The 25,365-nt window shown below is 46.0% G+C and overlaps 1 protein-coding gene across 9 annotated transcripts in view; it reads left to right on the plus strand.

The window, feature by feature from the left end:
• Positions 1 to 25,365, plus strand: part of RAPGEF4 (Rap guanine nucleotide exchange factor 4) — a 291,519-nt gene that overhangs the window by 239,035 nt on the left and 27,119 nt on the right. For all 9 annotated transcript variants that reach the window (XM_084799441.1, XM_084799442.1, XM_084799444.1 and 6 more), the window contains 6 exons: positions 4,214 to 4,292; positions 19,558 to 19,708; positions 21,594 to 21,682; positions 22,407 to 22,437; positions 22,653 to 22,731; positions 23,480 to 23,626. In XM_084799441.1, the coding sequence (XP_084655567.1) occupies positions 4,214 to 4,292; positions 19,558 to 19,708; positions 21,594 to 21,682; positions 22,407 to 22,437; positions 22,653 to 22,731; positions 23,480 to 23,626 (576 nt within the window). The remainder of the gene's footprint in view (positions 1 to 4,213; positions 4,293 to 19,557; positions 19,709 to 21,593; positions 21,683 to 22,406; positions 22,438 to 22,652; positions 22,732 to 23,479; positions 23,627 to 25,365) is intronic.

Consider the following 25,365-nt stretch of genomic DNA (forward strand, 5'->3'; position numbering starts at 1 on the left):
AGACTTAAATACAGAACCAAGTACTAGGGTATAGCTGGAAATATCTGAGCAAAGAGGAGAAAAGCTTTGCTGAGGTATTAAAAAAAAAAAAAAGAAAGAAAGAAAGAAAAGAAAGAGGTTACTCTCTCTGTATTTAGGTAGGAGGGGATTGCTTCTGAGAGACATTTGGAACTCCAAATAAACCAAAGTTCCAAGGCCAGAGGTCAGGAAAATGCAGGAAGAATTGTTTTTTTTTTTTTTCTTTGCCCAAAATGTGTCATTAAATAACTCAAGAAACTCCTTTTTCTTGAAAATGAATAATGACCCAAAGGAAGATTCTGGTGTATTAGCAACTGTAGTGTGTATGATGTGGTGTGGTGAGGTGTGGTGCGGTGCGGTGTGGTGTGGTGAGGTGTGGTGAGGTGTGGTGCGGTGCGGTGCAGTGTGGTGTGATGTGGTGTGGTGTGGTGAGGTGTGGTGTGGTGTGGTGTGGTGAGGTGTGGTGAGGTGTGGTGTGGTGCAGTGCAGTGTGGTGTGGTGAGGTGTGGTATGGTGTGGTGTGGTGTGGTGAGGTGTGGTATGGTGTGGTGTGGTGTGGTGTGGTGAGGTGTGGTATGGTGTGGTGTGGTGTGGTGTGGTGAGGTGTGGTATGGTGTGGTGTGGTGTGGTGAGGTGTGGTATGGTGTGGTGTGGTGTGGTGTGGTGAGGTGTGGTATGGTGTGGTGTGGTGTGGTGAGGTGTGGTATGGTGTGGTGTGGTGTGGTGAGGTGTGGTATGGTGTGGTGTGGTGAGGTGTGGTGTGGTGTGGTGTGGTGTGGTGTGGTGTGGTGAGGTGTGGTATGGTGTGGTGTGGTGTGGTGTGGTGAGGTGTGGTATGGTGTGGTGTGGTGTGGTGTGGTGAGGTGTGGTATGGTGTGGTGTGGTGTGGTGAGGTGTGGTATGGTGTGGTGTGGTGTGGTGTGGTGAGGTGTGGTATGGTGTGGTGTGGTGTGGTGAGGTGTGGTATGGTGTGGTGTGGTGTGGTGAGGTGTGGTGTGGTGTGGTGAGGTGTGGTGTGGTGTGGTGTGGTGAGGTGTGGTGTGGTGTGGTGTGGTGTGGTGTGGTGTGGTGTGGTGAGGTGTGGTGAGGTGTGGTGTGGTGAGGTGTGCTGTGTGTGGTGTGGTGTGGTGTGGTGTGGTGTGGTGTGGTGAGGTGTGGTGAGGTGTGGTGAGGTGTGGTGAGGTGTGGTGAGGTGTGGTGTGGTGTGGTGAGGTGTGGTGAGGTGTGGTGAGGTGAGGTGTGGTGTGGTGTGGTGAGGTGTGGTGAGGTGTGGTGAGGTGTGGTGTGGTGTGGTGAGGTGTGGTGAGGTGTGGTGTGGTGTGGTGAGGTGTGGTGAGGTGTGGTGTGGTGTGGTGAGGTGTGGTGAGGTGTGGTGAGGTGTGGTGTGGTGTGGTGAGGTGTGGTGAGGTGTGGTGAGGTGTGGTGAGGTGTGGTGAGGTGTGGTGAGGTGTGGTGTGGTGTGGTGAGGTGTGGTGAGGTGTGGTGAGGTGTGGTGTGGTGTGGTGAGGTGTGGTGAGGTGTGGTGAGGTGAGGTGTGGTGTGGTGTGGTGAGGTGTGGTGAGGTGTGGTGAGGTGTGGTGTGGTGTGGTGAGGTGTGGTGAGGTGTGGTGAGGTGTGGTGTGGTGTGGTGAGGTGTGGTGAGGTGTGGTGAGGTGTGGTGTGGTGTGGTGTGGTGTGGTGTGGTGTGGTGTGGTGTGGCGAGGTGTGGCGAGGTGTGGCGTGGTGTGGCGTGGTGTGGCGTGGTGAGGCGTGGTGAGGCGTGGCGTGGCGTGGCGTGGCGTGGCGTGGCGAGGTGTGGTGAGGTGTGGTGTGGTGTGGTGTGGTGTGGTGTGGTGTGGTGAGGTGAGGTGTGGTGAGGTGTGGTGTGGTGTGGTGTGGTGAGGTGTGGTGAGGTGTGGTGTGGTGTGGTGTGGTGTGGTGAGGTGTGGTGAGGTGTGGTGTGGTGTGGTGTGGTGTGGCGTGGCGTGGCGAGGTGTGGCGAGATGTGGTGTGGTGAGGTGTGGTGAGGTGTGGTGAGGTATGGTGTGGCGTGGCGTGGCGAGGTGTGGTGAGGTGTGGTGTGGTGTGGTGTGGTGAGGTGTGGTGTGGTGTGTGGTGAGGTGTGGTGTGGTGTGGTGTGGTGAGGTGTGGTGAGGTGTGGTGTGGCGTGGCGTGGCAAGGTGTGGTGAGGTGTGGTGTGGTGTGGTGTGGTGAGGTGTGGTGTGGTGTGGTGTGGTGTGGTGTGGTGTGGTGTGGTGAGGTGTGGTGTGGTGTGGTGTGGTGAGGTGTGGTGTGGTGAGGTGTGGTGTGGTGTGGTGTGGTGTGGTGAGGTGTGGTGAGGTGTGGTGTGGTGTGGTGTGGTGTGGTATGGTGTGGTGAGGTGTGGTGTGGTGAGGTGTGGTGTGGTGTGGTGTGGTATGGTGTGGTGTGGTGTGGTGAGGTGTGGTGTGGTGTGGTGTGGTGAGGTGTGGTGTGGTGTGGTGAGGTGTGGTATGGTGTGGTGTGGTGTGGTAATACATTCTCTTGATGTATCAGAACATCAGTTTTTCCACTTAAAATCTGTTAGTCTCCCAGCCTTTGGCTTCTGTGATCAACATCAGTCATCAAATTACTGGGAAAGCATCTTCTATGAGATGATTATTTGAAATATATTTTCAGGAATTGCTATACATTAGTAGAAAAAAAGAGCCAAGAGCAGTGTCACACACCTTTAATCCCAGCACTCGTAGGCAGAGGCAGATGGATCACTGTGAGTTCGAGGCCAGCCTGGTCTACAGTACGAGTCCAGGACAGCCAGGGCTACACAGACAAGCCCTGTCTTGGAAAAAAATCAAGGGGAAAAAAAAGAGAGAGAGAAAGATCACTTGAAATGTGAGGCTGAGTGTGGTGGCCACACCTTTAACCCCAGCACTTTGGGAGCAGGGGCAGGTAGGTCTCCATGAGTTTGAAGTCACCATGATCGACAGAGTGACTTCCAGGACAGCCGGGGCTATGTAGAGAGACCCTGTGTCAAAAAACGAGAAGAAAAACAAAAACAAAGAGTGCTGGGTGGTTGGTCATGCTGTGACCAGCTCCTCAGCCTTCAGATCCCGGGGCAAATTTCTGCCTTAGAAAAATAGAAAGTCCTCTAGGGTTGGGACTGTAGCTCAGCGGTAGAGCACTTGCTTAGCATGTGTTGAGCATGGTTTTGATCCCCGGCACCACAGAACCAAATAGGCAGAATTTAAATACAATACAGTGCAGGCCTTCTAGATGACACAAAACACAAGCATTACCTAAAGTTGGACAAACAGTGTCCTTTGGTAATTAAAAAATAAGCTCCAAGAGGCTTCTTTCTGGCATCCTGACTGGCTGAGTATAAAGAGACTAAAACACCCAGTGAATTTCCTTCCGTGGCTTCGAAGTGTGTCTACACACGCTTTCCCAGCAAGGATGCCTGGATGATGTCATCCTTGCAATAAGGAGGCACCCAGCAGCTCGGTGATGAGGTACTGAGACAGCCTTCTCTCCCTCGCCATCCCCTGCTTCCCCGCTCACAGAGCAGGTATGGCCCCAGCTGTCGTCCAGTGACTGGCTCTGGTCACTTCCAACGCTGCTCTCAAGGCCTTCATGTATCTCTTTTGGCTGATTTCCTCTGCCCTCCAGTTCTGTGCTTTTACTACCTTCATTTTCCCGTAGTTTTATCCTCCTCTCTCCTGTGTTGCTCCTTCTGGAAAGAGGCAAAATCAAAGATAAAAGAAAAGACATATTGCAACAAAGGAGGTATAAAACAGACAAAAGGCTATGTGTTAATTCAGCATTAGGCTATTGCCCAGGTACAATTCCTTAATATAGAAATATATTTAACATACAAATAAAATATATATGCATATTTGTGTGTGTGTGTGTGTGTGTGTGTGTGTGTGTGTGTGTGTGTGTGTGTGTGTGTATTAAGAGGTATTTGTAAGGTCCCAGCCCAGAGAAAAAGCTATTTGTGCTTAAAGTGACTAATGTCATTCATATAAGGCTGGCCCTTTTTTAAAAATGCTATATTTTTGTTCATTGTCCTAAGAAATTGAATTTTGATCTCGAGCCCTGTCCACATCACTAATTTGGGATGAAGGCACCCCCACACAGACAATCATCCCCAAACTGACACTTAAGAACGAATGACTAGAACCTCTTGCTACCCTAGAGTTAACACAAAATGTAATTTCTTCTCTTCTCACCCTTCCAGATTCCGTTTTAAATGATTTTGTTATGATGCACTGTGTTTTTATGCCAAATACCCAGCTTTGCCCTGCCCTGGTGGCCCAATATCCTTTCACTGTGGTAAGTCTCTACTCTCAGAAACACCCCACATGAAATGGTCATTGCCTCACTCCATCTCCTGAAGGTAAGTCTGGCTCAGACCACGCTATGCTCTTTAGTCTTACCAGATTCTGAAATGCTAGCATTTTCCCTGGTGTAGACAGACATCTGCCTTTTCTTGCCTGTGGGTTTTACTAACTGTATGAGGCACAAGCCAAGTTACTTTGTCTTAGTCCGTTTTTCCATTGCTATAGCAGAATTCCCAGGACTGGGTTGTTTGTGAAGAAAGGAAGTTGATTTTGCTCATGGTTCTGGAGGATAGAGGTCTCCAGACCGGGCAGCTGCATCCGTCAAGGGCCTTGCACTGTGTCATTAAATGACAAAAGCAGAAAGCTTGGCAGGCAAATGCAAAAGAGACAACGCAAGAAGTGTGGCTTCACTTTGTAACAACCTGTCTTCACAATGTCTCATCAGTCCCAGACAGTGAGAGTCACAAGCCCTGCCCTCAGAGAGAGAGACTAATGTGTCCACAAGGGCAGTGCTTCCGTGACTAATTTCTCTCTTAAGGGTCCTTCCACTCCTCAAAACCTTACAGTGTCACTCAGATTTCAACACGAGAGTCAGAGAAGACAAACCACACCCAAACCAGACACTCAGGAAGGCAAGGCCGACATTGCTTCCTGGACTGATCTCTTTACGTCACATTGCCTTAAAACAAAAAGCCACTACTTGAAATTCTAAGGACAGTCCAATAGACAGAGCAAAGGCTGTGTTTGGTTGATGGCAACTTTCCAGTAACGGTGTGAACTGACCAGTTGGCAAGCATTGGAATCGTAAGCATTCAAAATTGATAAACTGCATAAAAGAGGGGAATTCTGTGGATGTCAGTTTTGGAGGCGACGTGAAAACCTATCTTCTAATTCTGCTTTATTTTTAGAGGCACAAATATTTAGGCCCCAAAACGCTTTGCCCTTCTGGAGCAACTAAACGCATCCAGAGATTGTCTCTTTAGTCCTTTGCTTGAGCAGTCCAATCGGTGTTGCCATGCTTGCCTTTCTCAAAACTATAGTTGTCCTATTTCATTCTCATTTTCTTGCTCACCCAGAATTCGCTTTGAAGTCAACAGAATTGTGTGAGGATGGGAGATTTGAGTTGAACGCATTACTCAGAGGAAAAGCTGCAAGAGTAAGATCCGGGTGTTTATTTGCCTGGAAACGATATTTCCAAGTAATGACAGCTTAATGAGTCTTTACCTGTATTGTGTATTCTTTCCGGCTCCTCTTCAGTTTTCTAAGGTGGAATTAACATATTCAGGGACTCCTTCATGCTCTCTTCACTCTATACATGCTGAGCGTTCTGAGACCTTTGAGATTTGTTGGAAGGAAAATAAAAACCGCTTCTAAATTCAGCTTGATTCCCTCGGTGGTTAGTGTGCCAATAAACCTAAACTGGGCGAACCCAAAGGTGAGAGTGGCACTGGCCAAGCCTTCATCTCTATACATTAAAGCCCCTACACGAAGCTTATGCCTTTCTCTTCACTTAGTAGCTCCTCCCCTTTAAGAGTCCGAGGGACGGTCACGGTGCCAGCTGTTTTGAAAGCGGCAGCTCCACAGGGAAGGCTCATGCCATGCCCGGTCAGAGAAGGAGTAGGGGTGATGGGTGATGGTGTTGTAAAGAAGGAATGGGGGTGATGGTGTTGATGAAGAAGAAGAAAGCACAAGCACCCACAGGAGACCTGCGTATCCCGTGCCAACTCCTCAGCAGAGCGAGGCAAGCTAGGATGGCTGGATATAATGTGCACTGCCTGGTGCCTCCAAACATCCTTCTTCTGTGAGGACTTAGATTCTCTTCTTTGTTCTACTTTGATTCAGCCCTCTGGGGTTGAGTTTCAGACATTCTCCCGAGAGCTTTGAACTATGCCATCATCTCATCCTCACAAGATTCTGTTTGAGTTAGCGTAAGCATTGCTTTGCAGATGTGGACCTTAAAGCCCTCTGTAAGCATGGAGTGGCATTCCCAGTGCAGTGGCAGGGTCATCTGGGATTTATCACTTGTTCTCTTTATAATTAATTTCTTTAAAGGCATATTTAAGTTGTTGCTGATTCTATAACCTTTGATTACAGTTTAAGAACATTTCTTCAAAATGCACTGCATTTATACAGGCCCTTTATACAACCAAAGGGCCTTGCTAAAACCAAACAAAATTACTCATTGGACTTCCACCTATGCTAAACATCCTCAGAGATTTTCATAGCACATTCTTTTTAAAAGGAGGAGAAAGAAGAAAGGGAAGAGGAGGGGGGGGTGGAACGGAAGAGGAAGAGGAAGGAGAATGAGGAGGAGGAGGAGGAGGAGGAGGAGACCCTTCTAGTTTTAATAGTTTCCAGAATGTGCAAGGCCCTTATGGCACCTCATTTGCATATTTACCTAGAAAACCCAAGGACATCCTAACAAACTAGTACCAGTTTTGGCCTGCAGATGAGCCTGTAGGGAGAATTTCTATCGAGGCTCTGGGCCATAAAATAGTCTAGTCACCACTGTCCAATGCATGCTAGTTCCATGGCCACTGCGTTAAAATTGGACTTGTAATGAACTGGCTTCAGTGTGACTTAACTGCCCTTGTTTTAACTTACATTGCCACATGCGGCTAGTGGCCACCACATTAGGTGACAGAAGCTGAGTAATGTCCCAGAAAGCCAGGGCTCTTCCTGTCACAAGTAAGGAAAGAGGCAGGGCTCCATCCTCAAGGTTGTGTATGTTCGAGGGCTTGTGCAATATGCAGTTTTCTGCCTTCCTCATGGTGATGGCATGGATAAGGCCCTTAGATTATCTGCTTTTCTGGCCACAAGTAACATAAACCAACTGCGACTGGCTTAAGGAATAAAATGACCCATCAGAAGGGAATAGGGCAACTTGGCAAACAGGGAATCCAAAGGATCCCAGCCCTTAGGAAGGGGCCTGGGCTGGCAGGTATTCAAGGCCTTACAGATGAGACATGACCTCACTGAACCTTCTGGGCCCTTGACTCATTCCCACATCCTGGGGATGGGGTCTGCTTGGCACTGTCATCAGTGGGCAGCTTGGACATATGGAGGTAAAAGTGTTTCCTGTACAGGTTTACAGAGGCAGCCTCGCACGACAGAGTCAGTGGAGAAATGGCAAAACAACATGTATGTATGTATGTATGTATGTATGTATGTATGTACATATGTATGTATGTACGTATGTATATGCATGAATGTGTGTATGTATGTGTGTCTATATGTGCATTTTTACTGTATCCCATAAGCAACTGGATGTTGTATGTGCAGCTAGACAAATCAGTTGACTCCCATGTTCTTAACACAGGGCACAGGAGTGGCAAAGCACTTAAGCACATTTTTGTGACTTGATGGGTTTTGGTAAAGTACAGAGTGTTTTCAAAGTACTTGACACCTCTGACTTTTCACAGCAGCCCTAAAAAGAAGTAGTCAGTATTTTTTTCACTGTTCTTTTTCCAAATCAATAAACTAGGATAATGAAAAATTATGATTTGCTCAGAGAAAGGTAATTACCAGCACAGAAAAGATTTGAGCCCAGAGCCACTGACACCTATTTCTGTCCTTAATCTGCATTGTGTGTCTTGTCTATTTTTGCTCTGAGCATAGAAAAAGGTGGTAGAACTCAGTTTAACATTAATATATCAGCCCTTTTATGTGCTAATGAGAGAGACTCTATTCATTAAATACACTTTGGACATGATTTGACCTGATGAATACAAGTGCTTTATAATGAGTCTTAAAATCATATTTGTTCATTTCCTATACTTTTCATCTCTAGCTTTTTAAATCTTTTTAAAAATCTATATTTAAAAATCAGTTCAATTTTCCTTTAGTTTAAAAAGAAAATTAAAGCTGCCAGTATATAAAACCTTATCATTTCCCAGATATAACTATGGCTTACATTTTAGTGTGTATTCTTCTCATCCTTTTTAATACATGGAGATATATACTTTAAAAAAAATTCCCATTCTGAGTGAGTTAACCCAGAAGCAGAAAGACTCACATGGTATCTACTCACTTATAATTGGTCACTAGCCCAAGAGGCATGTCCCACGAAAGTCTTCACTTACCAGGAGATTGGAGTAGACATGAGGACATCCTATTGGGACTCTAGGTAAGAGAAATATAGGAGATGGGGAAATAGAAAGAACCAGAGGATCTTAGAAACCTACAAGAAGAACAACATAACGGGTGGATCAGGGCCCAAGGGGGGTCTGCTCAAACTATTACACTAACCAAGGACAATACAAGTAGTAAATACCAAAGCCCTACTCTGATCTAGCCAATGGACAGGACATTCTCCACAGTTATATGGAGATCTGGGACTGACTCTGACATGAACTCTAGTGCCCCATATTTGACGACCTCCCCTTGGTGGGGAACCCTGGTGGCACTCAAAGAAAGAATAGGCAGGCTACCAAGATGACACTTGATAGCCTGTGACCATAAAGTGGGGAAGAAGATCAACCTCAATCATGGGCCTAGGGGAGGGCAATAGGGTGGGGAAGGGAGGAAGGGAGGAACGGGAGGATACAAGTGATGGGAGAACAATTGAGTTGTAATCTGAATTAATTAGTTACTTTTTTAAAAATTCTCATTCTGGGCCTAGAGAGATTGCTCAGTAGTTAGGAACACTGGCTGCTCTTCCAGAGGATCCAGGTTCAACTCCCAGCATCCACATGGCTGCTCACAACTGTCTGTAACTCCTTTTCCATGGGATCTGACATACTCACACAGACATACATGTAGCTAACACACTAATGTACATAAAATAAAAATAAAGTATCAAAAAACAAATTCTCATTCTCTCTCCACTCCTTGTGTGTGTGTGTGTGTGTGTTTACGTCTGTGTGTCTATATATCTCTGTGTGTGTATGTGTCTGTGTGTGTGTATGTGTGTATATGTGCATGTGCATCTGTATGTATGTGTCAAGGAGCATATGTACACATGTTTATATGTACAGGCCAAAAGTTAACCTTGGGTGCTGTTCCTCATGAACCATCCACCTTGGTTTTCAGAGCAGGGCCTCTCACTAGGATCCTGGGCTAGCTCACTATGCTAGGCAAGCTGGCCCGTGAGCCCCAGGGACCCCCCTGCACTTTCCCTCTGAGAACTGACTTTACAAGCACACATCACCATGCCTGGCCTTTTAAGGTGAGTTGTAGGTATCCAAGTCAAGCCATCATGCTTGTACAACGGTCTTTTCCTCAGCCTGATGTACAGTTGTAAATGCGAGAATGGGACTATGTTGTGATTTCATGCTTTTTTTTTCACTAACAGGATTTTATGAACATCTTTCTATGCCACTGAATATTTTCTACCATTTTTCTAAATATACGCAGTGTTGTCATTTTCATGACACTTTCCCTGCAAAACTTTTCAATTGCCACAAAAAGAGAAAGAGAAAAATCCACCTGACATCTTACCTCTGTTAAGTTTTACAAAAAACACAACAGAATTTGGGAGTTGGAGAGAGGTATAGCATGTTTTGTTTTTGGTGTTTGGGAGTTCTTTTTTAAACCATATTCCTCTCCTGGTATCATCCTTCTCTGCTTTATGACTAAACCCTACCATAGCCTTCAACTCAGTAAGTGGTCAGTATGAGTTAACACTGTTTGCCAGTTTGACAACCAGCTCCTTGATGCCTAGTGTTTTTAGAGTGTTTATTTTTCCAATACACATTTCCCCTAATATGAGACCAAAGGAAATGGTGTATTACTTAATTCATTTGACATACAAGAGAAAGCTAGGCCTGGAGGACCAATAAACCCCAAAGAGTCTGTATATGCTGTCAGGAGAGTGTTATAGAAACATGGTTGTTGTTTGTAGTCTTGTGCTGAACCTGACTCCACAGTATGCAAGCCGTCCTAGGAGGCCTTTCTGACCATGCTTAGGGGCTTAGCTGCCCTTGCAAAGAGTCTCAAGGGTCCCATGTAGACTGGGCCAGTGAGGCTTTCTGGGATTCTGGGCAAAAAACATTTGAAACATTTAAGGCAGAAAATAGGAAGCATACAACCCCAACTGTTAGAACCAACTATCTGGGCACTGTAATGGAGGTGAGGAACTCAAGGGTAAACCTGAACAAGTTAGCAGTCACAGAGCTGGGGTCTGTGGTGGCATCGCCAGCATTTGGACCAGGCAAGAACTCACGCTGCCAATAGGTTTGCATGTCAGTGAATACCAGTCTTTGTTATTTAGGACAGATTCTGACAGAAGCTAAAAGGACCCTAAGTGATAAATGGTTTCTATTTAAACATATAGAAATTTAAATACAGCGGTAATTTTGGTTGAATATTTTCTATTAGCATACTAATTTTCTTTGGCTGAGGATCAGGAAAAATTTTATGCTTTTGACATGGAAGTAATTTATTTAGTTTCTGAATTAAAAGGGAAAAATGGAATATAGATTTGCTACTAAGTTCTAGTTAAAACTGTCTTTTATGCACTTTGTTCCTGTACAGAAACAAACATAACAGAGTCTCATTCGGGGAAGACAGGGTCTCCATCATCTGTAGTTCTGTGAAACTGGCCTGGAAATACTGTCTGTATGAATTGGCTGGGTGTTTCAACAGGAACACATAAAAAAAACAACTGTTTTTGTTGTAAATGAAAGATTAACAAAGTAGTGTTAGGCTCATATTCTTTAGGTGAAGTGAACTTGTGGAAACATTCTTTAGATTTATTTTTAAAGACCTATTTTTGTTTTGTTTTGTTTTGTTTTTAATTATGCGTATGTGTGCGTGTGGGTCTGTGCAAATGAATAAGGGTGCCCATGGAGACCAAAGGCACTGTTTCCCCTAGAGCTGGCATTACAGGCTGTTGCTAGCTGCCCTGTGTGGGTGCTGGGAACCAAGCTTGAGTTCAGTGCTCTTAATCACTCAGAATCCTGCGATGGCTTGTGTTAAGTACTCCTGACTGCTGAGCCATCTCCCTAGGCGCCTCTTTAGAGTTCTAAAGGAAAAATTGTCAACTTAAATTTGCCTTAAGTCAGGTCTTACCGCTGTGGCCCCTTTTTGAATTCTGGAAAATGTTTGTCTATATTGTCACCATCAGAGCAATTTGATAAGAACACTATGTCCTGATTGGAAGAAAATAACCGTCTTGGTAGATAAGCAAGTCCCTGGAAGATGTCTATGTCCTCAGCCTCATAGCATAACTTAGGGTATGGACTCTCAACCGCTGCTCACGAGAGAAGTGAGATTATACAGTTTACTAATGTGCTCCCAATTACACTACCAATGTTAGCAGAAAATGTGAACTCTGACAGTGTGTTACTGGGGGCGGGAGAGGGCGCAGTCACGTCCTGTTTAGCTATAAGTAAGTACAGACCCTCCTTTGAAACTTAAGAGGAATATGGTAAGAGTCAGGGGCTTCTAAAAAACAGAATTCTGGAGAGGTAAAAATATTCTAGGCAAGAAAACTGGAGACATGCAAAGAGACTGTTGGCACTGCAGATGCTTCTGGAAGCCTGGAGTTAATAGCCACACATGAACACGGGGGCAATGTGTGTTGGGTCTAAACAGCGTCACTGATGAGAATTTCCCAGAGGCGGGGCAAGAGTTCCCAGAGCGCAGTAGCGATGGCCTACTAAACACTGCCTCTGTTGCAGCCCCGTGTCTTGTTCACTTTAGCCCATTTCACCCTCCCCTTTGGAGCTAACTGAAGAGTACCCCCAGGCTCCACGCAGACGACAGACTGACCCACGCAAACCTAGGCCGTCCTGTTCTAGAACTTGAACATTCATTCCAGGAAAGGATGGTGGCCGGAGTGTTGAACTGCTCCACAAAAGGCATGCGGGCAGCAGTGAGGCCCCGGGTCCCAGTGGGGGAGGGGGTGTGGCGGGGTTGGGGGGGGGGGGGAGGAGGTTGCGGAGGAGGGCTCTGAAGCCAGAAGGTCCTGTTTAAGATGTGCTGCCTCCAAGCCGCAGTACGGGCAATTATGCCTCACCTCTCTGAGACCTCTCTGCATAATAGGGGTAATTATTCCTTGGGCTGCCCACTCTCGGGGCCATTCTGAAGATCAAATGAGGCTATGTGTGTGAAAGTACATTATAAACCCGGACACCCCCATTAAATACCACCATGATAGTTGTGCCGTCGTCGTGAGAGGAGTTTGCCATCAAGTAAAGACTACGGAAGCTTTGTCTCCTCAGTGGGCAGATGACCCCCAAAGTTTGTTTTCAGTCGCAAGCAGAGATCTTGTATGCAAAGCAGGATTTTAAAAAAACAACAACATTGAAGAGTGTCAGTTTGAATGTTGATAAGTGTTTTATAAATAGCTGCATAATTAGCATGTACTTACTGCAAAAAGTATACATAATATTTTATTCCCTGTTGTAGGCTGTAATGAATCTGCTGTCTCCACATCCTAGGAGGTTTTCACTTACTTTCCCTGCGATAATTTTAATACGTGGCACCATTATTAGCTGAATTAAGAATAAGTAAATGAGCAGTTAAAAAAAATACAGAAAAATTACAGGTGCCTGTGGTGAGTAAGATAATAACTAGGTAAAAATATATGAAATAATTACAGTGTTTGAACGGCAGAGCCGGCATGAGGAAAATGACTCAATGGAATCTCAAGCCTGCTGTAGGGAAGGGTGGAAGTGCAGCTTGCCTTGTGGCCCTCACCTCATCCAATTCCAGCCCTGCACATGCACCCAGCCTCTCTCCTCAGCCAAAGGACACAACACTGAACCAGCTGGTCCTCTTCCGTGGAGACCGTCACCCTGGGAGCTTGCTTGTCCTCTTGTAGCTTTAGTAACCGATAGTGAATGCTCCTGGTTAAAAGATGTGCCAGGTGTTTTGACATCTGTGTAGACTTCCTGTACCTGGTAGCGTTGGAGCCATTGTAAACTTATTTAGAGACAGAGCTATGGTCCGCGTTTGACGTCATGATGGAGAAAGATTTCAGGTCATTTGGATGCGAGTCTGGAGGGGCTGTGATGTGTTTTGGAGAAGTATATTCTGTGTTAGCATTCCAAACTGCGCAATGCTTTTAAGATAGTTAACCAACCAGGGTTTGAGGGCTCTTTTGTGCCCGGTTCCAAAAATAGTAAATGGAGAGATCTCCTGTGTCTTTAAAACCTGGGCCTCGCCTTAAGGGTTCTGACCCAGTGCTGCTCCGTGCAGAGCAAAGTCTCCTTTACAGAGAAGGCTCAGGCTGGCACTGAATCGTGGTGGGGGTGGCAGTGAGCTGGTTGTGACGCTGCCGATGGCAGGGAATGCAATGCAAGCGGTCTAAGTCAGACGCCAGCAGGTCCTGCCTCCCTAACTCAGTTTACCCGAGCAGGGGCAGTTACCCTTTCATTTTCTAGCTGTCCTTTGTGAGCTTTGAGAATTTGGGGAGAGATTTTTCTCTATCCCCAGTGAATGGCCCTGCTACACTACATAGCGCGTGTTTAATAAGGACATGACTATTATATGAAATCGAATAAAGCAGCCTGGATTGGAGAAAGACTATCGTGGGGAAGTGAGTTCCAGCCCGAGAGGTTCATTGATAAGTTTTGGGGAATCATTTAAACTTGTTCTGCCTCAGTTTTCTATCGAGTTTAAGGAAATGCTATCAAAAAAGCTATGAGAACCATGCTTCCTCCTGCATCTAAAAATCAGCTATATATAAGGCTGGGCTTGGCCATTTAAACTATAGATTTTCTTATAGCCCTTCCACCCTTCTCAAACTTGGGTTAGGTCCTTGTAAGAGTGAGCAAAAAACCCAGTCCCTGGAACTATCTCAGGAAGTTAATTACCTACAAAGTCCTCTCTGTGTCCCTTGAGAATCTGACTCCAGGCACTGGGGAGGTAGGTGGCTGAACTAACAAAGTGCCTACTGTGTACACACGAGGACTGAGTTCAGGCCCCAAGAGCCTATGTAAAACCCAGGTATGATGTGTAACCTAGCCATAGAGGCCGGGTGGGAAATAGGAGGTCTCTAGTGTTTGCTGGCCAGACAGACCTGTCTCAAGGGACTAAACAAACAAGACAGAGAGTGGCCAAGGAGGACAACTACCGCTGACCTCTGGCCTCCACGTGGGTATGCGCGCGCTGGCGATGGCATGCGCACATTCACGAGGGATCCACACACATTCAGGGAGTTGCCTGCCTGGGAAAGGGGCTTGAGCACAGAAAGAACAATAGTAGCTCAACTCAGCTTAGTAAGGATAAACATTTGTGAGAGGAAAGGCCAGACTTTGTGAAAAAAGACACACACACACACACACACACACACACACACACATACACACACACACACACATTTCCTTCTGTACTTTCGGTCACTCCTATCTGCCGGGTGGCTCTGGCTAGAAATGACTCTAGGGAATTAGAATTGAGGGGCTGGAGAAGGAAGAGGGGGAGGAGGAGGAGGAGGAGGAGGAGGAGGAGGAGGAGGAGGAGGAGGAAGACTATGACGACAGCGACGATGACAACAGGAATCTCATAGTAAGAGTTTTGCTTCCCTCGGGGATGGAGAGAAGGCTCAGAGAGATTGAGCGCACTGGCTGCTCTTCCAGAGGACCCATGCTCAATTCCCAGCGCCCACACAGTTCCTCACAACCATCTTCAACTCCGGTTTCAGGGGACCCAATACCCTCACACAGACACGCATGCAGGTAAAGTGCTCATGCGCATAAAATAAAAATAAGGTTTTAAAATGAAGGTTAAAAAGAAAAGAATTTTGCTTTCCCAAATGCAATTATTTTTTTTTACTAATATAAAGCAAACTAGTGTAGAGGCCCCATTGGCAGTGTTTGGGACAGTGGGCACAAAAAGAGCCCTGTCTGCATCTGTAAGCCCGATACTGATGTCGGAGGCATCTGGTGAGCAGACCTCCTCCTTCAGAGCCTTAAGGTTTCTTTCATCTTCAAATCGTCCCTCCTAAGTTTGTAGGGAACATTATATGCATATGCTCACTCCCATGAACGTTCTGAAGGTGTTTTATAAATGTAAATTTTTACAAACACTTGAAACATTATCATATTAATCTGCCCAATTATGTGTTCCATCATTGACTGCAGACAACAACAACAACAAAAACTAGATTTCAATATCGACAGAAAGGTCAAGAAAAGCCTTTGTGCTGACGGACAGGGACAATATAGGACCTGCAGGGTAGCCACAGGTGTACTGCTGATCCTGCCCGACCAGCGCGTGAGCACTTGTCCTGCCTCCTCGGTCCCAGGAAAGATAGCTTGGATTATTAGAATTACATTCGTGGTCCCAACTTGCTGTTTCAGATGGTTTCCCTGTCGTACAACTAGAAGAGAGTCTCCTCTTTCCTGCGTTTCAGCATATTGTCCAATGCGCTATTCTCAGAGATAGGATGGAGGCCCAACACGTCCCTATCACTGAGCACTTACTTTAAGGAGTGTCTTTATTAGTGAGCAGCCCGGTTTGAATGATTTCTTTGCCTACATATCTATCAATATTTGGAGTTTTCTTCAGTAGTTCATTACTTTATTTGAAAATTACATTTGCCTCTTAAGAAACAAACCAAGGGCCTGGAGATAGGGTGGCTCATAATGATTAAGAGCATATTTGTTGCTCTAGCAGAGGGATTGAGTCTGTTTCACAGCACCCACAAGGTGGCTTATAACCATTTGGGTTTTTTTTTTTAAACACATTTTTATTGAAAAATAAAATAATTCATATTACATCTCATTTGCTATCCCATCCCCTGCATCCTCCCATTCCTCCCTCCTGTAATCTGAGTTCCAGGGGATCCAATGTCCTCTTCTGGTCTCTGTGTGCACTACATGCACATGACGCGGCTTATATACAAATAAAACACCTGTATACATGAAACAGAAACAAATACATCTTCTTACACAGAAAATCAACGCTTTCCTCATTTCATCTTGAGGTAATTTTCCTAAATTTAGGGCAAGGGCTCTCACTCACTCTGTGCACCAGTTCAGTAGGCATTTACATTTCCTTTGTATGATGTCACCATCTTGAAGTGATTCAAGATCATACTTCATGTGTCATGAATCTTTTTAAAGACTCTAGTCTGTCCAGTCAGTCAGGGCACAGTGTGATATTCTTTTAAAGTCGATATGACGGGCCCAAGAATATATGTACATTTCCACAGCATAAAGCCATCAGAGGGATGTTTTTATAGCCATTATCACTTGCTTCTAGCAAAGTGGATGGAAAGAGGCCTAGGTTGAGGGGAAGAGTGTAGTGCACGTACTGTGGCTACAACTTAAAGTCAAGACAGCTGGCATAGAGTGAGCTCAGAGTAAGCCTGGCATAGCGGGAGCCATATCAAATCTAATCAGATTTTATAATTTTACTACCTCAGTCTTAACAAGGCTGTCCAAACCGCACACCCCTGCCTCTCCACCTTCGACGTTCCTACTTTATCCCACTGACTCCAGAAAGGAATTCTTAAAATAGTACCTCCCAAAACCTGACCTAAGCCATATTTCCGTATGTCTTGATCTATTTGCTGTCTTTGCACTAAAACACCAGACACTGGACCATTTATAAAGAAAAGTGATGTGTTAGCTCCCGGTTCCAGAGGCTGGAAGTTGACGGTGGCCACATCTCCTCGGCGTCTGCTGAGGGCGCACCATCCAGCTCCAAGCAGCAGGGCAAATGGGCATGTAAAAAGAGAGCGCCAAGAAAGGAGCCGCCATGTTGTATAGCGATCCACTCAGAAAGAACCAATCGGTTTGTTCCTGAGAACTGTCGCTGTCTCTCAACAGAGACGTCAATGGCCCTTAAAGGTATAACCTTGCGGTATCATTGCATTAAAGAATTAATACCAGCACATGAACCATAGTGGGAACATATCGTATTGTTGGCTCTGTTTTTTAACAATTAGACTTTATTATACAATCCAACTATCCTATACAGGAGGGAAAAAAAGGTTAAAGGGAAACAGGAATAATCCTTCCAGGTGTCAGCTCCATGGAATGGATCCCTAGGTGTCTCTGGGCCTGCTCACTGGTCCTCTCCCTATAGAAGTGATCCTTACCCCAGTGGTCTGAACCTGAAGCCCCCCCTCCCCCTCCCCCTCCCCCCTCCCCCCTCCCCCCCCCCCCACTTCTCTCTCTTCTCTCTGCCTGCACCTCTCTCCCTAGGGCCATAATCCCTGGTCTCCTCTGATTCCCTCCTCCCATTCATGTTCCATTAGAAACACAATAGCCTGGCTGAAGTCCCCAGTCTGTTTCCTGAATTCCGGACCCAGGATGGCTCCTCCCACTTTATCACAATGTCCACCTCAGTTGGGGTATCCGTGATGTTTCCGAGGGGCAAAGCCCGTCAGACTGTTTTCACCTGGGACAAAGCCTGCTACCCTTCCACACCATATCAAAACTACAGCACCACACAGAACACAAGTTACCATAAAATTAAGCAGAAGAGACCGTGAAAAAGGCAGCTTATTTTCATTACGCTAGTTTGTGGTACCAAATTCTCTTTGAATCAACCTTCCGTTGGCATTATGAAATCTACCTAGAGAGAAGCTGGAATTGCCTCGCCTCTTCCACAGGTGCAGGGGCCTGTGGGTCCCAGTGACTCACTCCAATTCAAAGCTATAGACAGTGGGAACCAAAGAACCCAAGGCCAGGTTCTCCAGGCCTCTGCTGAGCCAGCCAGTTCCTGTGTTTCAGTCAGCCCCCTCCCCACCCCCGACCCCCGACAGTGCTAACGCCTACCCTGTGCACTAGTCACAAAATTTTATACCTGGTATTGTAATTCTTATGAAAGAAAAACTGAGTTATACATATATATAAGCAAGAGACCAAAGGGTTAATCAGAAAAGAAATAATTTTCACATAAAGTGATCTGTCTTCCCTTTTTTTTTTTTTTATTGTAAACTCAGAGAGAATTGTAGCAATACAGGTTGAGCAATTTTCTTTTTTATGAATCTCGTGCTCAATTTATGAAAGCCATTCTGCAACCCATTTACATGCAGTAAACCTTTGCTTTAAGGTTCTGTCATTTACCTTGATCATGATTATTTATAGTTCTTCCCAAAAGGCCCTTTGCTGGTTTAGCTCTCCAGTACAGCACTGCCATGAGGCAGTTTTCTATGGTGCCTTTTAAGACGTGGCTGTCAGCTAAGACATGGCCGGTCTTGTTGCTTGCTACGCGAGGTTCAGGAATGCTGTTCGGTGGGAAGAAAACTAGCTGGAGTCGGGAGTCTTGGACCCAGAACCAACTGTGCCCTCTTGCTAGGTAATCATAGCCTTTTATGTGCCTTTTGTGTTGGTTTGCTCACTTTAGAAAGGAAACAACAGTTTCGTCACCAGACGCTCTATTTAGAGCTTCACAGAGGTCCTTTTTGTATAACTTACAGCCTAAACTATAAATACCAAGTTTGTTTTATGAGCTAGGTGATTATGATATAATCTACTATAAATCATTTAGAAAGAAAGAAAGAAAGAAAAAGTGTGTCTAATCTAAAATACTTGCATTGGCCACACAGGAGTGTCAGTGACAGCAGGGCCCTTTACTTTTGACATATAGTAGGCACTCAAGTAAGCATGGAATTTTGTTGATAAATAAAGTAAAACTTGGGATAAAAGTCGTGGTGTTAGGCATGGTATAGTACACAAGACAAGCAACACTCCGAGCCTCATAGCACTTATAATTAAGATGGCTGGCCATACATGCAAATTGATGCTGTAGAAGGTGTGGCATAGGGAAGGTCTGGAGCCCTCCCCAAGGGCTGACTAAGTAAGAGTGTCCTCTCTCTAAAGTGTAGTGAGTTGATCTTCCCCCACCTTGCGTGTTTATATAAACGATTGCATCAGCCATGATCCTGGCAGGACAGGGTACCCATCCAGAAGAGTTAAATTGAAATTCATGTAAAGAAGACGACTGTAACGATGTGGGTAGAATTATGGGGCCCAACAGGATGAGGCGAAGTCCCCAGAGATAAGCAATGGGAAATCACATTATTGTCCTGAGAGGTAAAGCGGGGTGAATGGCAGACAGAGGGAATGGGGGCTGAAGCTAAAGCATGCAGGGGTCTTTGTCACCACTTTAGTCATGTCGTCTGTAGTGTAACTCCTCCGTCAGCTCTCAGGTAAAAGTGAGCAGGAGTCACCAAACGTGTGTGTGCATGTGTGTGCTTCAGACACCATGATGGGGAGCCTCCTTGAGGACCAATGTGGGAGACCGAATCAGTCCAAAGCTGGGATCTGTCACTCTCCCACTTGCAAGTAGCACAATGGAAGTGGTGGCGGGTAGCTCTGTGGTTTCCTTGACTCCTTGGCACTTACCACGCACAGCCTTCTCAAGGTACAGAACAGGAGAGAATGGATTACGCCCTCAACAACAAGAGGCGGGTCATCCGCTTGGTTCTGCAATGGGCTGCCATGTACGGGGATCTCCTCCAAGAAGATGATGTGGCCATGGCTTTCCTGGAGGTATGTGGGGGTCATCCATTCCAAGAATAGCCTTTTGTCCCATAACACAGGGGTGCACAGCAAAGTCTATAGAGATGCCGTAATTGCCGTTCTAGACTTTGTTAGCATGTTCATGTCAGAGAGGTTCTTTAATAAAAGAAAACCATCATCCATTATCCTGCTGCTTTAATTCAGGGAGTGATGGTATTGCGATGTGCTTTCTTTGTATGTTTGATAGGCTTGTAATCACATTAGTACCCAGCATTTTGCAGGCTGCTTCTTTACTACGTAGCTCTGTAAAGATTTTTCCATGTCAGAATGATCTTTGTAAAAAGTTTTGATGATCAGTCAGCAGCTATCCACAAATGTATTTATCTGTGCCCAGATTGTATTATTTTCTCCTCCCTAGAATAACTGTACAGCAAACATTTTTGTGCATGTAGGTCTGCCTTTAGTTACTTTCTTAGGGGTAAGAGCGCTAGGACAAATGGTAGGCGGGCTGCTTGTCAGCAGATGGATTTAATGAGGACTGGCCAGGGCCGCCAGGAGGCAGTTCTGAATGGATACCGTTTACTTGGTCAGCACAGTGTCTAGCTTAGCTGCCTTTCTTTCCTGTGGCTCACTGCAGCATGGGCCTGGGCTTTTAACCCTGGATTAAGCAGTACCCCAATATCCATGGGTACATTCCAAGACCCCCAAGCAGAGACCTGCGCTGCTGGTAGAACCGAGTTCTGTACATTACTGCTTTTTCTACACATATCTATTCAGAATGAAGTTTGTCAGTTCATCACACTAGGAGGTAAACTACAGTAAGTGATATGAAGAGACTATAATATACTGTCATAAAGGTTATGAGTTATTTATTTCTGGGATTCTCCATGTAGTATTTCCAGACTGTAGTTGACAGCAGGTAGCTGATACTATGGAACAGAACCTCCCAAGATAAGGGGAGCGATTGCACTCACTCTCCGCTCCCTAACTCAGCAAGCGCACTCCTGTACGCATCATACATAGAAGGCAGTGTGGTTCCGGTTCAGAATTTACAGTCTCTTTGCCCTAAAATTAATCTTCCAAAAGAATTATGCCTCCTTTCAACTTGTGTTTATCTTTGATGAAGCATCAAGAACACTGGGCTGTGGCCGGAAGGGGGAGTCAGTCAAAGAGTAAAGATTTTGGAAATAAGACTCATGGTGGTTTGGGACCATGTGCTGTCTTATGTGCCTCCCTGTGACCACTGTGGTTGTCGTGGCTCACCCTGGAGGCCATTGCTCCCAAGAGACATGGGCACATGCACTGATGTTGCCACTAGTGGTCAGCACAGCTCTGCGAGCATCAGATGGCATGGTAGCCCAAGCCCACAGCTGGGCCATGTCTGTGTTTGTACCATTAACAACCATACTGGTAGTACATATTAAACGACAAATAGTAAAGTAATATAAAAACATACTAAAATTCCCTGGGGGGGGGGGAAAGAATTTTTTAAAATGCTTTGAAAGTGTAGATTGTAAAGTGGCCTATATTACACTTTGTCTTCCTTCCGACAGATACCACATATGTAAGTTCACTTGCACTTTATTGTTTTAATTTTTGTCGAGATAAAATGTAAAGAACTTAATATTGATTATTTTAGCCATTTTTTAAAAAAAAAATACAAAGTCCATTGATGGTCATTTTATCGCCACTGTCTATTTCCAGGACCTTCTGTCGTTGGCAATTTTGAATGTAAATATGTAACTACTTCCTCCTCCTCTTCCTCCCTCCTCCCTCCTCTCCTCCCTTCACCCCCCACTCCCTCCTTGCCACAAAACTATGGTCTGGAGGTGCTGGGAGCGTGCATGGCATAGGAGCATGTCTCTGCTGCTGCACCTTACGGTTCTTAAGATCCTGTGACCTTTGCCGATTATAGGAGTTCTATGTGTCTGTATCAGATGACGCCCGGATGATGGCTACCTTCAAGGAGCAGCTGCCGGAGCTGGAGAAGATTGTCAAACAAATGTAAGGAGGGGTTCACTTGGGGGGATACGTTCGCCAAGTGGGTGCCTGCCTTACGATTAGAACATCTAACCCCCCACCTCCACCCCACCTCGCCCCAAGCCTTTGCGTACAAAAATGGCTAGCACTGGTCCGTCATTAGCCACATGTTCTGGTTTGTGTCATGGGTCCCAGGCACAGGTGGCAATGAGACAGGAAGGACCTGTATGCTGTCTGGGCCACCAGGCTCCAGAGAGGGCACCTGCCCTTTTACAAGCCCGGTTCTAGACACATGAGTCCCTTAGACAACCCAGCAATAAAATAGTCCTCGGGCGTCTGAGCACATTTGAAGACAGTTTCCTGTACGGGAAATTCACTCTCTGCTGCTAAAGCTGTTCATTGCAAATATTCCTGTCTTTGTGGTGAATGTAGGGGTTTCCTATGCTCTTAATGAGCTATTAGGGTAAGTACTGGGGAGTGAGTATGTTATGAGGTTGACTTCGGAAGGCAGGAACCAGGACTTTTAGCCTCGGGTGTGCTCAGGATCTGCCTGTGACAAAAGCTAGTGGCTTTGCTGCCTCCCTGCGTTTTGGCCTCTTAACTGTTAAAATGGGGGAGTCTCCCTCACTGCCCAAAGAGGTTGTGCAACCTCACTGCCTAACATAAGATTAAAGTGATAGGCAAATAAAGCAATCTGAGGGGACCGTGGCAACGGTGCTCACCAGTGTACTTTCTCTGCTTCTTGTAGCTCAGAAGATGCAAGAGCACCACAGAAGAAGGTAAGGGGTCTTCTGAGTCAACCCTGTCTGTACCGTGTAGCATCGGGGTTATGGAGAAGCCTTGGGTTGCGGTCTGTTAAAGGGATGTCTCCTCTGTACACACAATCTATTTGCTTCATCCTTTGCCTCTAATTGCTTCTCGGACACATCTTCTCTGAGTTGTCAAGGTCTGTTAGTCACCCTCTCTTATGTCACCGTGGTTATTATTTTTACAGCACAAGGTGCTCTTACAGCAGTTCAACACAGGCGACGAGAGGGCCCAGAAGCGCCAGCCCATCCGTGGCTCTGATGAGGGTGAGCAATCTCTTGCGTGGAATGTTTATCATCCGGCTAAAATCTGACCCCTGGGAAAAACCACCGCCTCGAACCCACCAAAAAGCTGCTCCTGGACTCTGGTGCCCCGATTTGATCACTTCCCCTTGGTGGGGAGGCCCTGCAGGCACACAGAGGAAGGGGATGCAGGCTATCCTATCCGAATGAGACCTGATAGGCTGTGGTCAGATGGTGGGGTGGGGTGGGGGTACAGGAGAGGGCCCCTTCTGTCAGAGGTCTAAGCAAAGGGAATAGAGCAGAAGAGGGAGGGAAGGTAGGAATGGGAAGATACAAGCGAGGGGATAACAATTGGGATGTAATCTGAATTTTTTAAAAAAGCTGCTCTTGGATGTGCCCTCTGATCTCCTCATAAGTTACATTCTTGGAGTCTGGTACCCAGACAGAGCTGAGGTGCTTGCCCGCACCTCACTGGCTGCCTCTCCCTGACTATCTCCATCTCTTAAAGGAGTGTGGGTTCTCTCAGGGCTTGGCTGACAGGATTATCACTTTTGTGAAGAACTGGTGGGAAGGCAGTAGGAACCTTATGGATGCCCAGAGCGAGGTCCTTCCCCAACCCCAGGGGGGATGCTCAGGGCCTGACCACAGATGCTTATGTAATGTGCATAGTATGTGTTTTCCTTTGAATGCCCGAGACCTTTTTCTCACGCTGTGGACTGTCTCTGCTTGAATGCCCGAGACTTTTTTCTCACGCTGTGGACTGTCTCTGCAGTTTTGTTTAAGGTCTACTGCATGGACCATACCTATACTACCATCCGTGTGCCCGTAGCTGCCTCTGTGAAGGAAGTCATCAGCGCAGTGGCTGACAAACTCGGCTCTGGGGAAGGCCTGATCATAGTCAAGATGAACTCCGGAGGAGGTAAGAACCTGGATTAGCATTTGGGGCTTTTGTGAAATCAGCCACCCTGGGCAATAAAAGCCACACAAGGAGTTATGTGAGCCCATCCTCAGCTGACCCAGAGGATGGCAGAGGCAGATGGCAAGGGGACAATGGGAATGTCGTGGGAAGATGCAGGCTTATCAAATGTCTAACATCCCCTAGCTCATAGGTTCCCAGGTAGAGTGAAGAATGATTTTTATGTCTGCAATCTCTAGTATAGGTGTCAGCCTGGGGCTCTTTCCATGGAAACCATTAAAAAAAAAAAAACACCACTCTGGGCCTAAGATCTCTGAGAATGGTGCGCCTTAGGGGGCGCAGAGATTGACAAGCTAAGGTTCCAGGTGCCAACAAATCTGAAGCTGGGCCAACTGAGGCCCGTTCTTTTCACCTGAAGACAGTAACCTTCTTACCCAGTAGAGCCAGCAAAGCCCAACTGGTCTAGTAACCTGGGGAGTACTCCGCTCCTCAGCCTGGGTCTAAAGTTCCTCTCCTCCTCCCTGACTACGTTTACTCAACATGTCATTTTTTATCATCTGACCACCTGAGTGTAGCAATGGCAGAAAAAAGATGAATTAGACACTGTGTCCATGGGTGCTTCCCAGGCTTGGCAAAGTTAGGAAGTGAGTGCACACCTGCTCTGGCACTGGCAAGGAGTTTGGCCAATGGCCACCCACAATGCAGTGCGAGGGTGCAGGAAGGAGCCAGGAGGGCAGTTCTACAGCAATGGCTTTACGGGGGCCCTTTGGTCACGGAGTGAAGCGTCTCTGCTTCGTCTGATGCTACTGTAGGTGATGCCACTGATGCAGGATGTTAAAGTGGATGATGGGTTCTCAAGGCCTCTCTTTCTATTTTTGTGCCAGTTGCTCCAGACCCTCCAGACCCAGAATGACCTTTATGATTCGTTCACTGCGTCTTTCCCATAGGTGTCCCAGTACAGTACGCTGGACAGTCACCTACATGATAGTGTGCCACTGAACCCTGCTCCTTGATGCCCCGCCTAAAATTTTAACTGCTCCCCAGATACATACTTTCTAACCCACTTCCTTGCTGTACTTTGTGATCCCACATCACACACACACACACACACACACACACACACACACACACACACACTATATCTTCATGTTGACTGGGGTTTTTAATTTATGTTTTATCTCTCTATATCATTTCTTTATGCATCCCTAGTACCTGGCACATAGTAAATACTAAATATATATTTAATAAACTAATTTGTAAAATATGGAATGAGACTTAAAGTAGTTAATGCTTGTTACCTTCCAGCAAGGGTTTTTTTTTTTTTAAAAGAGATAATTTGCAATTAAAATCATGTGAGATCTCTGAAGTGCCCCCCACCCAGGTCTCTAACAATGAGCTTTCTGTTTCCAAAGCACCGGGCATTATTACCATCAAGAAACCTAACTTGCTATATAAATGGCTGTGCAGGTTTTATAAATAAGTTGCAGAGTAGATCTGGGCGAAGTAATCCTTGGATATTTCTGCTTCTGCTTCTGCTGTGTGGTCGTTTCTGACAGTATCCTGAGCATTGCAGCTATATAAAAGCACTGTCTTTTTTTTTTTTTTTATTCAGTGGATCCCTTCACCCCCGTGTTTTATGCAGTCGCATTGCATGTTCCAGTAATTCACTGAGCCGGCAATTTGTTGGTGTGATTAGGGCAGTGCAGCAAATCTCAGATGGATTTAATAGGCAATCTTATGCT

The sequence above is a fragment of the Acomys minous genome (assembly GCF_964271855.1).
Source record: "Acomys minous genome assembly, chromosome: 10".
NCBI classification, from domain to species: Eukaryota; Metazoa; Chordata; class Mammalia; order Rodentia; family Muridae; genus Acomys; species Acomys minous.